The sequence below is a fragment of the Perca fluviatilis genome, chromosome 18 (genome assembly GCF_010015445.1).
Source record: "Perca fluviatilis chromosome 18, GENO_Pfluv_1.0, whole genome shotgun sequence".
In the NCBI taxonomy this organism is placed as follows: domain Eukaryota; kingdom Metazoa; phylum Chordata; class Actinopteri; order Perciformes; family Percidae; genus Perca; species Perca fluviatilis.
The window spans coordinates 15608220-15621252 of NC_053129.1; the positions used below are offsets into that span (position 1 = coordinate 15608220).

The window sequence follows — 13033 nt, forward strand, 5'->3', positions numbered from 1 at the left end:
GCTTCTTTGAGTTAAAAAATGTTGACTAAACTGATTCCTTTAGTATTATTATTAGTATATAGTCTATATTTGTAGGTATCAAATTCTTAGGACCTCTGCGGGGGGTGGAGGGTTGACTTACTGGACCTCTTGCAATTTAAGTTGAATACCCCCGTAATACAGTATCACATACTAGCGGCCTTTATTTACCTCAGTGGCAGAGAGAACCAGGCCTTTATTTAGAGACATGCCTTTTATTTCTAATTTCCCCTGTTTATGCAAACTCAACACTTCCTTCATATACATTCAGTATAATGTCCATTTCCACAATACTTATTTCATAATTCAGTATAACAAAAATCATGTCAGTCTTTCCACTTTGCCTTTTTTTTTTTCCTGAAGGATGTAGTTTATCATGGATGAAACGCAACACTTCCTGTACAATTTTCACATTAAAAGTATTGCAGCCTTCCCTTTCAAAAGGTAGGCTTTTAATGTGGAATATATCATGGAGGCATTGTGTGTTGTTAAGCAGCTTAACATCGATCAGCAGTACGGAAAAGAAGAAACAAATCCTAACAGGAAATAATATGTGCGCTAACGCATGTCAATCAAACTGCGACTTTGGAATGTTACTGCCAATTAAACTTCACAAATAATCGGGAAAATGTTGTTGTTTTTTTAAATGTTAAATGGCCGTGGCCCACCAGTGTGCATGCATTTGTGGGAATGCGTATACAACATTCGCTAACCTTTAGAAACACTGTAACCGTAAGCAGCATACGCTGCTGCAGACGCTGCGGCCGCACCAGCCATCGCTCCCGCCATGGCTGCCGCACTGCCCGCTGTTGACTTGCGGCCACGTCCTTTCCCTCCAGACTTGGCCCCCCCTCCTGATCCTTTAGGCCGCCCCCGACTCCGCCCAGACCTGCCTCTGCCGGGACTGATCGTTTCCGAGGCCGAAACACCTGAAGGAAGGAAGGCAGACAGACGATACAGAGACCAAGTCAGGCAGGAATCAACAGCCCGGTAAGAAAGATGTTCCGTCTGGCTTGGCATTTACCCAGTCCTTTAAAAGATACTGACATGATAGTTTTCCTGTAATATAGAAACATTACTACACATTAATCATCACGCATCATTAGCTTAAGTACAGGCTCAGGCAAAAACCAAAATATCGCTCTCATTTTCCATACTGCTTGCAGAATTAGAGCCAGTGTTGGCCTCAATGGTAATGTGCCTAATCCCTCCAGTACCTTCTCCCCCTCTCTCCGACTCCCTACTCTCTCCACTGGTCTGCGTTTTCTTTGCATGTTTCCATCCAAACACTGTATAGACAACCCTTCTCTGGGGGGGGGGTGGTGGTGGGGGTGGGGGGGAACCTAGCCTATCACGAACACCCAGACGAAAACCCTCTACAAATCCCTCACTCTTACCCTCCCTCCAGGCTTTAATTTCACTCTTCCTCCATTTTCACCCAATTGTCCAAGTTCCCTCATTCTAACCTTCATTCTGTCTTTCAAAAACCAAAGTCATTATAACGTCATTCGCATCTCTGAAAGCACCAACGTCCTCCCAGCCGGCTGGGCTTTTTTTTAATAATCTCTCTGGAAGGAGCCTCTTAGCATGGCGGCAAAAATCCCAAATGGGTTTTCACAAAGCAGCATGTATTTAGGAGGGATTACCTTATTGCAGTGCATCCAAAGTACAGATATACTGTACAGGAAATACAAACGATAGGCTCACTGTCTATCTGGGTACGGAACATACCGAAACACTGAAGCCAAGTCAAAATAAAAACCCTCATAAATCAAAAATAATCGTCTGCATAATACATATGAGGTAACAGACTACTTGTCTCAATGGACTCAAGCCTATTAAAACACATTAAAAGTCCTGATAGTGGAGAGAACCTAACAAGCAGGACTTCTGTGTGCAGTAATGACCTTCAGGCGAGTCACACAGATTTGCTTTTCCAACATCATTCTAAAACGATAATACTGCCTCATAAATAACACAAATAACACAGGTTAGCTTTTATTTGGCAAATTTGGAGCTTTTAGAAAAGATTGAATGTGCCTTTTTGAGAAAAAAAAAAAAAAAAAAAGTCTAAAAGAATTTCCCTGGGAGCCTGGCTAGCTCACCTGGTAAAGTGTGTGACCATATACAAAGGCTTAGTCCTCGACGCAGTGGTCGCAGGTTCGATTCCATCCTTTGCTGCATGTCGTTCCCCCTCTCTCTCCACTTTCATGTCTAAAGCTGTCCTATCTAATAAAGGCCTAAAATGCCACCAAAAAAAAAGAATCTTAAAAAAAAAAAAGAGAATATCCCTACAGAATGCAAAATACTTGTATGCACTATTTACATTTACTATATCCTACACTTTTAGTACACATTTATTTAAATTAGTTTTTTTTAAGATTTTTTGGGGCATTTTAGGCCTTTATTTGATAGGACAGCTTAGACTTGAAAAGGGAGAGAGAGGGTGAATGACATGCAGCAAAGGGTAAGGAGTAAACCCCTATATATGGGCACCCGCTCTACCAGGTGAGCTATCCAGGCGCCCACACATTTATTGTTGTAGTGGTCGAGCTGGAGCTAATTTTAACTACTTTATATACTTTTTTATAAACTGTCCATATGTTTTGTACATACAATTTAAATCTGCAAATGAAATTATAAATAAAGGTAATTATATGTGTTAGTTAAATGTAGTGGGGTTGATACGAAGATGTCATTTAAAATTTTACAAATTGCAATTGCTGAAGCTGGCTGAGTAAAATCAGGTCTTCAGCTCCAAAATATTTCCCATTCTCCATTATCCCATTATTCCAGGTTTGATACTGAAATAAACTAGCAACTATATACAGTAGTTATTTATACTATATACTATTCACTGTTCCACTCAATCATCGAGGACAGAGGTCGGCTAAAGTCTATTTGCTCTCTCACCGTTCATGTTGTCAGAGACTGATCCAGACACCGAGGAGGGCGAGTTGGTGGCGCGAGACTGCGGCGCAGAGGACACCGGATCGTCCACGATGACCAGCATGTCGCTGCTGCTCTCGTCGGCGTCGGCATCCGGGGGCAACGAGCCGGGCTGGAGCTCGCTGCTCAGGGAGATCTGGCCGGGCACAGGAGCACACACAGACATGCGCACATGCTGGGGGTCAGCACCACAGGGAACAAAAGGAAACCGGGCCGGTACGGCAAAAGAAAACAATAGAGGAACGATTTGGAAGGAACAACGGCGAGAAGGAAGGGAGCATCGAAGGACAGGAGGCACAGGAAGAAGAGAACAAAGGATGGAATAGATTGGATATAGAAAGTAAGAAAGAAGAGGGGAAGGAATTGTTAGAGGAAGAGTAGAAGGATAGAAGGAAAGAAGAAAGGAACACATGGTAACAGAGGAATCAATAACAACAAACAAAGGAAATATTAAGAGGAGACAGTTTGTGGATTCATGCCTAAGTGTCCTAATAGAAAGGCGAAGTCCCTCCCTTTCCAGTGGACCTCATGGGACCTTCATTCGGAAAAAAAAATATGTATTTGAACGGGGAGAGACTAATTCTTTTTTTTGATCCTGTTTTGAATTGAGCCATGGATTACACATATGATGTTCGTCAATTTAAAAGATCATTTTGCAAGTGAAGCAAGTCTCAGTTTGTTGTCGGTTTGTCGTAGCACCACTTGGTTTTGTGTGAAACCGCTCAGTGAACTACATCTCTCGTCTCACACAATTTACGTGCGATGGTGTTTTATGCCCCCGACGTCGACTTCAAGGCACCTAACCATAGCCTAATTCTAGTGCCTTCCAGGCGACGTTGGGGGCTTAAAACACCAAACGCCACAATTGACGCCACCTAGCTTAGCTATGTTCCACAGCACACGTAACGTTATCTTACCTGATGTGACGTATCCAGCGTCTTTTTAGTCACCTGGGAAGCGATAGAACGAGCACGATCCTCTGCTCGTGTGAGTAACTTTACATCTCGGGATGAAACACATAGACACCGTAGCTTCAGCGAGACGTCACCCATGTGACTTTGAAGTGTGTAGTCTTTCTAAAGACGCATTTTCACAGTCTTATACTTCAACAGTTTTACAACAAACTGAGACTTTCTTGACTTGCAAAATGATCTTTTAAATTGACAAACAAATCATATGTGTAATCCATGGCTCAGTTCAAACGGGATTAGAAAAAATATTTGTCTCTCCCCATTCACTACAGTACGTATTTTTTCCAAATTAAGGTCCCATGGTGGTCCACCGGAAGGGGAGGGACTTTTCCTCTCTTTAGAGCAGCCATTACCATCCTCTGTACCATAAAGCACAGTCATATCCAGTATTTCCCTCCTCCTCCATAAAAGGACACCCCCTCCCTTCTATGTTTCCCCCTGGATCGCTCACCTCACTAAAGGGACTGGGCATGGCCGAGTCCATCTCGACGCTGATAAAGGAGTCGTCTCCGTCGGCAGAGAGGTTGGAGTTGTCTGCCGAGGGCGCATGAGAGATGACCAGGTTCACCTCCCTCTTCTTCTTGACCTCGGACTCCTCGTTGTTCTTCTTCTGCTGCTGGTTTGAAAACAGATGAGGGGAGCAGGTAAGCTTTTGTACATTTGTCGCAGCTAAATCCCACATCCTTTAGTCTCGTCTGTGTCGAGTGTCTGTCCAAAACTCAGGTCTAGAGACAGAGAACTCAACAAGTACGGGCCCAGAGTGCCATGAAATCTAGTACGGATAAGGTACCCAGAGGATGATATCTAATGATGCTGGTGACCCCCTGACTTCACATCTAGCACTACTCAAGTCCACGACAAGGTATCGCAAACGATTGGTTGGACTTCCGTTAAAATGTGCTCTCGCTACTGTAGCTGGAATGTTTTTGGTGACTGAATATTTTCTCTAGCCATCAGGACGAACTCTAGCCTGACAAGCCAGACCCACATCAAGATGTTGGGTCTGGGAACTCACCATTGGCAGGGCTCAATCCGAGGGGCGGGATAAACGGTTGTCTTTCAAATTCCCTCTGCACGTAATAGGATATCGCTACAACCAGGCAGAGCAACGAAGAAGGCTCGTTGATAGATTAAACTTTTGCTGTATACGGTCAGCAAAACTCCGAACACATCTTCCTTTTTTAAGATGCTGTTCCCAACAGCAGCAGCAGCCATAAGCCCGCCCACCGACTCTAGACACGATGTGATTGGCCTGACTAAAGTTTGGTTTTTCCAGCTCGCAAGCCAACGGAGAGTGCCTATTCCCCCACGGACGCGACTGCAGAGTGAGATGGCTGCGGACGGTTTGAGGGGTTCCTGCTGATGTACATGTTGAACTATACCTTCTCTGCGTACTTCTCCCTCTTCCTCTTGCGCTCTTTCACCTTGCTGCACTCTTCCAGCTGCCTCTTCTCCTCCTGTCTCTGACGCACTACAGGAGAAGACACAATGTAAATTATTTTTTTTTCCTTATAGTTTTGGCGAGGGTTACCTTTTGTGCATCAAGATGGTGCGAGTGCCTGACTCAAACACTCACATTTCTTCTCCAGCTCATCGTCGTCCAGCAGCAGGCTGACCACCTCTTTGGGTTTGAGTGTGTCTGGTTTGAAGTTGCCTCCAGAGATCACCACCCTTTGGATCTTGTTACACAAAAACAGCAGAATGATTTACTTGTGTTGTTTATTTGTTGGTTCACTGGAATAGAGGTCTTTTTTTAAAACTCTCAAATTGAGACTGTATTTGGTGCGTTTGTATGAATGAGGGCTTGTGTTTCAGACCTCGCTTTTCTCCTTGGCCCGCTGCAGGATCCTCTCCTCGATGGATCCCTGACAGATGAGGCGATAGACGGTGACCTGCTTGGTCTGACCCAGCCGGTGAGCTCGGTCCATGGCCTGCTGGTCCACTGTGGGGTTCCAGTCACTGTCATAGAAGATGACCTGAGGGAAAACGTTAAAAAAAAAAAAAAAAAATCTTTACTTTTCTGCTGTATTGTTATTGTTAACCACATGGATTAATTTGTGCGATGACAGCCCGAACATGCTGTAGACACTCCCCTACTCCATTATTCCTGACACTAATTACAGGGATGTGTTAACCCAAGTGAACGGCCATTTAAAATGACAGATGTCCCGTGTTAACAGTCACTTCAAAATCATTGTCATGAAAGCTAATCCCACCTGAACACGGCTATGGGGACACAAGGGGAGATTAGGCTGAGAAATGTTGATAAAGACAGAGAGAGATCACAATTTTTATATATATATATATATTAGGGCTGTCAGCATTAACGCGTTAATCGCAATGCAATTAAGGGCCGAGCATAACGCGTTCATTTTCTTTTTTAATCGCATGCCGCCATTTATTAATTTATTTTCACTTCACCCGAAGGCAGTATCCGCCGTGTTACTTGGCGTCCTGTTTTCTCCCTTTCAGTCCAAACCACACAGTTGAGAACCTGCAGGTGGAGGCGGTGGAGACAGGCTGGGACATACACGCCGCTGTGGACTTGTCTCGCAAGCGGTTTCAGTGAAGTGGCTGCATGTGTCCGACAATGCACAGAACATCAACACCGGTACAAGCCTACAGCTGTCCGCGGACATGGAGTGCGGAAAGTGTGTCAGAGGCTCCCGGACGGTGAACTGATACTCCATTACCTGCTTGTCGGTCAACGGTTAATGATCTTTTATTTTTTTATTTCATTGTTTCATTTTGGAAGGCTGGCTGACAAAAATCGCCATTTACTAGCTAATTAATTAGCCTGAGGTAAACGATAGCTATCAGTAAACATAAGTAATGTGGTGGCTGGCGTCTGATGTGTGCGCCAGTTTTTGTGTGTGTGTGTGTGTGTGTATCTGCGCCTGTGTGTGTGTGTGTCGGCCCGCTCATCGAGGGGGACAGTAGTTTCACGCAAACACAGCCTGTACAAATCTTAGAGTCAAGTTCATAAAGTAGCTTTCTTTGCATTCATATATATATATATATATATATATATATATATGTGTGTATTTTGTATTGTGTGTTATTATTGTGAGAAAGAGCTTCAATATGCGCACACACACACACACACACACACACACTATTGTCATTATATCAACATTATTAATGACATAGGTCATCCCAAACTATCTTTTCTGACTCTGGCGAAGAACGTACACTACACTTTGATACATTTAGGAAATATTAGAGCAGTTTAAAGATCCCATATTGTAAAAAGTGAGATTTCCATGTCTTTTTTTATTATAAAGCAGGTCGGGGTGTGGTATTAATACTGTGAAAGTATCAAAACACTCAATCCACAGAGACATTAACAAAGCCAAACAAGTGTCTTTAAACGATCCGTCAGGACTTCCGTACAGTTGCGATGTCACAACTATATTATATATATATATATATCAAGTAGAAAGTGCCGCTACAGTGCCCTTACCAGTTATTCTTGGCTGCAATGACGGTGCAGATACTCCGAGAATGCAGATAGGGAAAATCCGGAAAGATCGACCAAATCAGAGCAGACTAGGCTTTATCGGTAGGGGGGGCTTAAAGAGAATAGCGCTAAAATGGAGCGTTTCAGATTTGTTTGTTTTTTTACATTAAAGCATGTAAACATGTTCTAGTGGAAACCCAAAATACAAGTATGAACCCGAAAATGAGCATAATATGGGACCTTTAAAGCTTTGACATCGTATCAGTGAAGTGCTTTTCCTTCAGTGTGCCGGTGACTCACAGTGTCCGCAGCGGTCAGGTTAATGCCGAGCCCTCCAGCCCTCGTACTCAGCAGGAAAACAAAGATGTCCGTCCTACAGAGGGCAGTGGGGGAGGAGGGGGACAGAGAGAGAGAGGGACAGGCACACAAAATGGAAAGATATCATTTACAACTGTACAAACATATCAAATACAAATATATCCATATACAGTAACATGGCACAAAATTAAGTTACAATGTTAGTTAAGAACCACCTCTAAAATAATGTCAACATGACCTTAAGCCTGGCAGCAAAATGGTGCCATAAAAAAAGCTGGCTCAAGAACACCCCCCCCCCCACACACACACACAAACACACACACACACACGAACCAGAATAACGCCGGCGCCTCCGAGCTGCACACTAATGTAAACCAGAGCATGTGGACTCACTAGAAAATATACGCACACACATATTTGGACGTACACATGTACGATTAAACTGCTCGCTGATTGCTGCAATATATAAAAAGGTTTTACATTTAGTTAGTGGCAAAATGTAAGTGTTTGGTTTCATGCACACATACACACACACACACACACACTGTAGATCATATCGCTCTTTACCCACCGGCTCTGGAAGTCAGCCACCATGTCTCTGCGCTCCGAAATCTTGGAGGAGCCGTCGAGGCGCATGTAGGTGTGCTTACGATAAACCATGTACTCCTGGATAGACGGGAGAAAACAATTAAGAAAACCCATGAGACAATGATGTGGTGTTGTACTGTGCCCCCCATTTATTCCTTTGTTTTCCAGAACTCAGTGTAGTACAGTCCCAGTTCAGTGGATTGTCTCCAACAATTTAAATATTAGAAAACGTTTGCTACAGCAAAGTTGTCATGTACAATCAGTGAAGCACTTTTAAACTGCTTTAATCAAAAGAACTGGATCCAGTCCTGCATGGAATTAATTAAAAAGAATTTTTGAATTCATGGACTTGAACTAAACCTTCCTGGATCACCTTACTAATACTGATTTTGAAACCCACAAACGTACAGGCTCTTGTCATCCAAACTTGGATGGAATCTGAAGCGGGTTTTTTCTGAATTTAATAAGTTCTCAAATATGCACTGCTTTCTCTGAGGAGCACATAAGCCCTGCAGGTCTACTTGTTAAGTTCCAAAAGTGTAGAAATACTCATCGTTAATGTAAGAATTTTCTGACTGACAGAAACGTTGTGTCCAAAATATCAAAATCCCACATTTCTTATGCACATTTGTGCTGGAGTTGAAACCTTAATTCCAGCCCAGAGAGACACTGAGAAATGCAGAATTTGATATTCTATCCTCCCAAATGTCGGCTAAGCAGTTCTGTGTGTGTGTGTGTGTGTGTGGGGAGGGTTTCTTAAGTGCAACTGCAGTGATGAGGTGACATGTTGATCTCTCTTTAAGCACTGGCCTGAACCCCCGACCTCCTCACTCAAACATGTCAGTGCCCCCGAAACCAATGAACCAGCCACAATTACTGGCACACATCACAACTCACAATCATTAACAACGATATCAATGATTTCACACTATGTTTTCTGTGACCCCCTAAACCTGTGTCATGACACTTGGGGCCTCGGCAGGGCCTGCCCTCTTCTCTCTGTGAGTCTGGCTCTGTTCCCAACAGCCCCATCTGCTCCGAGTGAACACCACATTAGGGGCCATTAGCCCTGTGCTCGCCAAAATGCTGCTAACCTTGTTGAATTGGGTTTTGATAGCTCGCCAGCAGGATGTTGCAGATATTGTTGCTCTTACAGAAAGCCTTACTCAGCCCTCCTAATCTTAAAAACCCATCTGTGTCTAAATCATCAGTTTCTAAAGTCAAAAGTTTCAGGTTTAGATCACATGAGATCTCTCGGACCTGAGAATAGTCTGCTACAATTCCTGCAATGTTCAGCTGCCATGATTTAAAGCTTGTTGAGTCCTGGTGTGGACTGCCACACTGAAAAATATACCGCAACAGCTGGCATCTTTCGCTCGTATTTAGTTTGGATTGGTGTTAATCATAAGTGACACTGCTTTATTTCTGCAGTTTTTCACTGATTTTGCAATGTGTTCCATTGCTTACGTTATAAATCAAGGTGTAGGTTCAGGTCAACCTTTAACTGGACAAAATGTTAATCTTGTTCATCGAACTGTCAGCAGCCTATTATAGGTCATATTTAGTAAAACAAAGTCATTATGGTTGTGATATCTGGCAACAACAACAACAAACCTGAAATGATGTATGGGAGAACAGACATTTGTTTAAAAGCATGATGACATTTCCTCTTTCGTGTTTAATATTTCTGTCCCTGCTCAAATTGCATTTTCACTTTTAGTCTTCAGAGTTGGCAACTGGATTTGCATGAAACCAGCTCTTAGAAAAAGCAAGGCGTGGCAGCCAGGGTGTTCTCAAATTCTCCCAAAAAATAATAAGTCCCCAAAGTCAAGAACCACAGTGTGTATTTATTGCAGTTCTAAGGTTGGTAACACGGTGTGCAAAGTCACAGTCTGTTCCCAGTCCGACAACTGATAATAATACTACATAAAAAGAAAAGAACATGAAGTAGTGGCTGTAAATACACTTTCACCAGCGAACAGCCTGGATCGCTAACAGTCTAACAAAAGTCTTTATAACGGCTGAGTTGCAATTCACACCAGTGTGTCATAACTGCTTTCAGCGCCATAATACATACAGCTTGATACTGAAAAAAGCTAACAAAACAACAGCAGAACATCTTATTTGTGTGGTACAATAAACTTAAAAGGACTTCACCGATTTCACACATCAAAGTCTGTTTCCAGGGGACTACTACTGCATTTGGTGAAAAAAGTTGTTTAAAGCCTTTTGTAAGTTCAGAGGGAGCTGCACGACGTGTTATGAATCAAATATTTGAAACACTTGAGGCAATATGTTAAATAAAATAAAATTTGCTCAAGTGCTGTCACTTCAGTCAGCGTCGGTGGGGGCTGAAGACTACAATTTTGAAAATAAAGAAAATCTGGGGGTGTGGAGTTAGAAAGAAGTGAGCTTTTGCATCTCTGCTTGAGGCTGGTGGATCAAGGCCACATTAGCTGCTGCTAGCATAACACACCCCATATCTCAGAGTCAATTGTCGCCTGCCAGGTTGCAGCGTGGGTAATGTAGGCGGCAAGGTTTTGACAAGGAAGAAGAATGGGTGAAATACAAAAGACGACACCTCCAATTGTGCTGCATCGATTTTGGTCCTTTTGTTTTACACTGTCCATCTTCAGCCCCACAATGTTACTGGCACACTGACTTACACTAGCTTCCGGGCCAGTCACATCAAAGAACAGCATTCTGGGTCAGACTATTGCATGAACATGGACCATGATAGAAACTTTAGGAAAAGCCGCATCAGATTCCATCCATCCATCCATCAATCAATCAATCAATCAATCAATCAATCAATCAGAGCCTCAAAGTTAACGTTCACAACAAATAAAACTCAACTACCTATGATCCCTATAACATGGCTCTTAATTCACAGGTTCAACTTTTCCTATTGTATTTACATTCACAGTGTAGCAGAAATATATAATAAAACAGTCCGAATGTATCATAAAATAATCCCAATTTCAACCATGCTTTGTGTTGCGTAAAGAAAATCTGCTGCTGATTTTCTGGCTGCAATACGAGTCAACGAGTCATTGTGGGCCAGCACTGTAAGCTAAGCCGCTGACTTGCAGTAAAGTAAAGTGGCGTCTAAGCAGCCGCAGCCACACAACTCGAGCAGGAGGGCAGTGGTGACTTGGCGGTCCTGCTCCACTATCGGCCGCTGCCAGAGAAAGCCAACAATGTTATTTTTCTTCGGGCCACCCGGATCTCAACGATCCATCACCCAACTACGTGATGTCACCAGAAGAACCAGGCAGCCGACCGGCGACGAAAACAATGACGCTAATGGCAGAGATTAGCATCAGGCTCTCCTTCACTGTTTCACTTAGTCACATAGACTTAGGCTCATGTTCAGGAAATCAACTCCATCTGCAGAATTTTCATCCCCAACCGATGAGAAAGACAATACGGTCTAGGAAAACTGAAGCCAGATCGGGTAAATACATGATTTCATGCGTGGATCTCTTCAACCCATTAGTAGAGGCCGCCCGTTACTGTATGAGGTCACTGATACTGTAAAGAAGGCACTGTAATCTTGGAGAACAGAGCTTGTTGGGACAGTCAGTGAGAAGAGCATTAACCCTAGCAGTCTGAGCAGAACACCACCGTCCCGCTCACTGTTTAAGCGTGACTTGCATGCAAACTGATTGATCTATCTCACTGTCAATCAAAATTAAATATCACACTTGGTTGTAACTCCAATTTTGCATGTTGTTAAAGCAATCTAAGTGTTATTTATTGGTTATGATGCTTTATTGAACTACTCACATTTTAGGTGTTGAGCCTTGACCATGTAAAATAAGACCTGGATACAGCGTTTGAGGCAGAGCCTCGCTTATTCCTATGAGTGTTGCTGAGTGGAGCATGATGCCATCATGGAGCCAAAAATTACCCGGATGTTCGGCACTGCTTCCGCGCTGTGCGGCCCGTAGAGCAGGCGCACCAGAGACCTTTGCCGGCTGAGCTGGCTACATCCGGTTTAGCACTCCGCTAACTTGAATTGGAATAACAAAAATTATTTAATCACGCGGCTCTTCTAGATGAAATGTTATCAGACTGAATGGATCAAATTCTAATATTGAAATAAGTCATTTTGTGGGGGTTGTGATGCTAAAAAAAATTAGCAACTAATTTACCGACGTCTCTTTTAGAGATGTCGTCTTTGTAAGTCAATGGGGACCACGTGACAGGCCAGCAATTCCACTGTTTGGCCGCTATGTTCAATTTGCTTCAAAGACCGGCGCACTTTCCGGGTGCCTGGTCTGGCAGCCTATGCAGTCAGACAGGTTAGTGACATAAGCCGCTTTCCAACCGGAGGGACTTTTGCAGTTCCTAGAACATAACGTTCCTAGAACCCTTTTTTTCTTGTGTTCCGACTGGACCAATTTGGGGATAATTAAGTTCCTCTGACCACAGTTCCTGTAACTCTTTCAGGTCCTACTTCAGGGCAGGGTCTTTTCCCTTTTCCACACAGTGGTGGTTAGATGGCTGTGTTATAATAACAAAAGGTCAGTTCCTATTTAGTAGAACTGTTCAGAAGTGGACTGTTCCTATAACTACATTCCTATAACTACTTGGTCGGAAAGAGGCTATGGTTAAAAGTTACTCATGGAGTTACTTGTGGGCTCATAGTTACTGTCAGTTTCCTCACATTACACTGGTTAATTGTTTAACTTTTATATACACACACATACATATATATACATAT

The 13033-nt window shown here is 43.2% G+C and overlaps 1 protein-coding gene across 1 annotated transcript in view; it reads right to left on the reverse strand.

The window, feature by feature from the left end:
- The window catches only part of ino80 (INO80 complex ATPase subunit), a 46228-nt gene that overhangs the window by 2152 nt on the left and 31043 nt on the right, over nucleotides 1-13033 (reverse strand). Inside the window, 8 exon segments of the mRNA XM_039781456.1 lie at nucleotides 732-947; nucleotides 2932-3103; nucleotides 4390-4554; nucleotides 5321-5409; nucleotides 5515-5617; nucleotides 5756-5914; nucleotides 7699-7771; nucleotides 8288-8382. Coding sequence (XP_039637390.1) covers nucleotides 732-947; nucleotides 2932-3103; nucleotides 4390-4554; nucleotides 5321-5409; nucleotides 5515-5617; nucleotides 5756-5914; nucleotides 7699-7771; nucleotides 8288-8382 — 1072 coding nt within the window.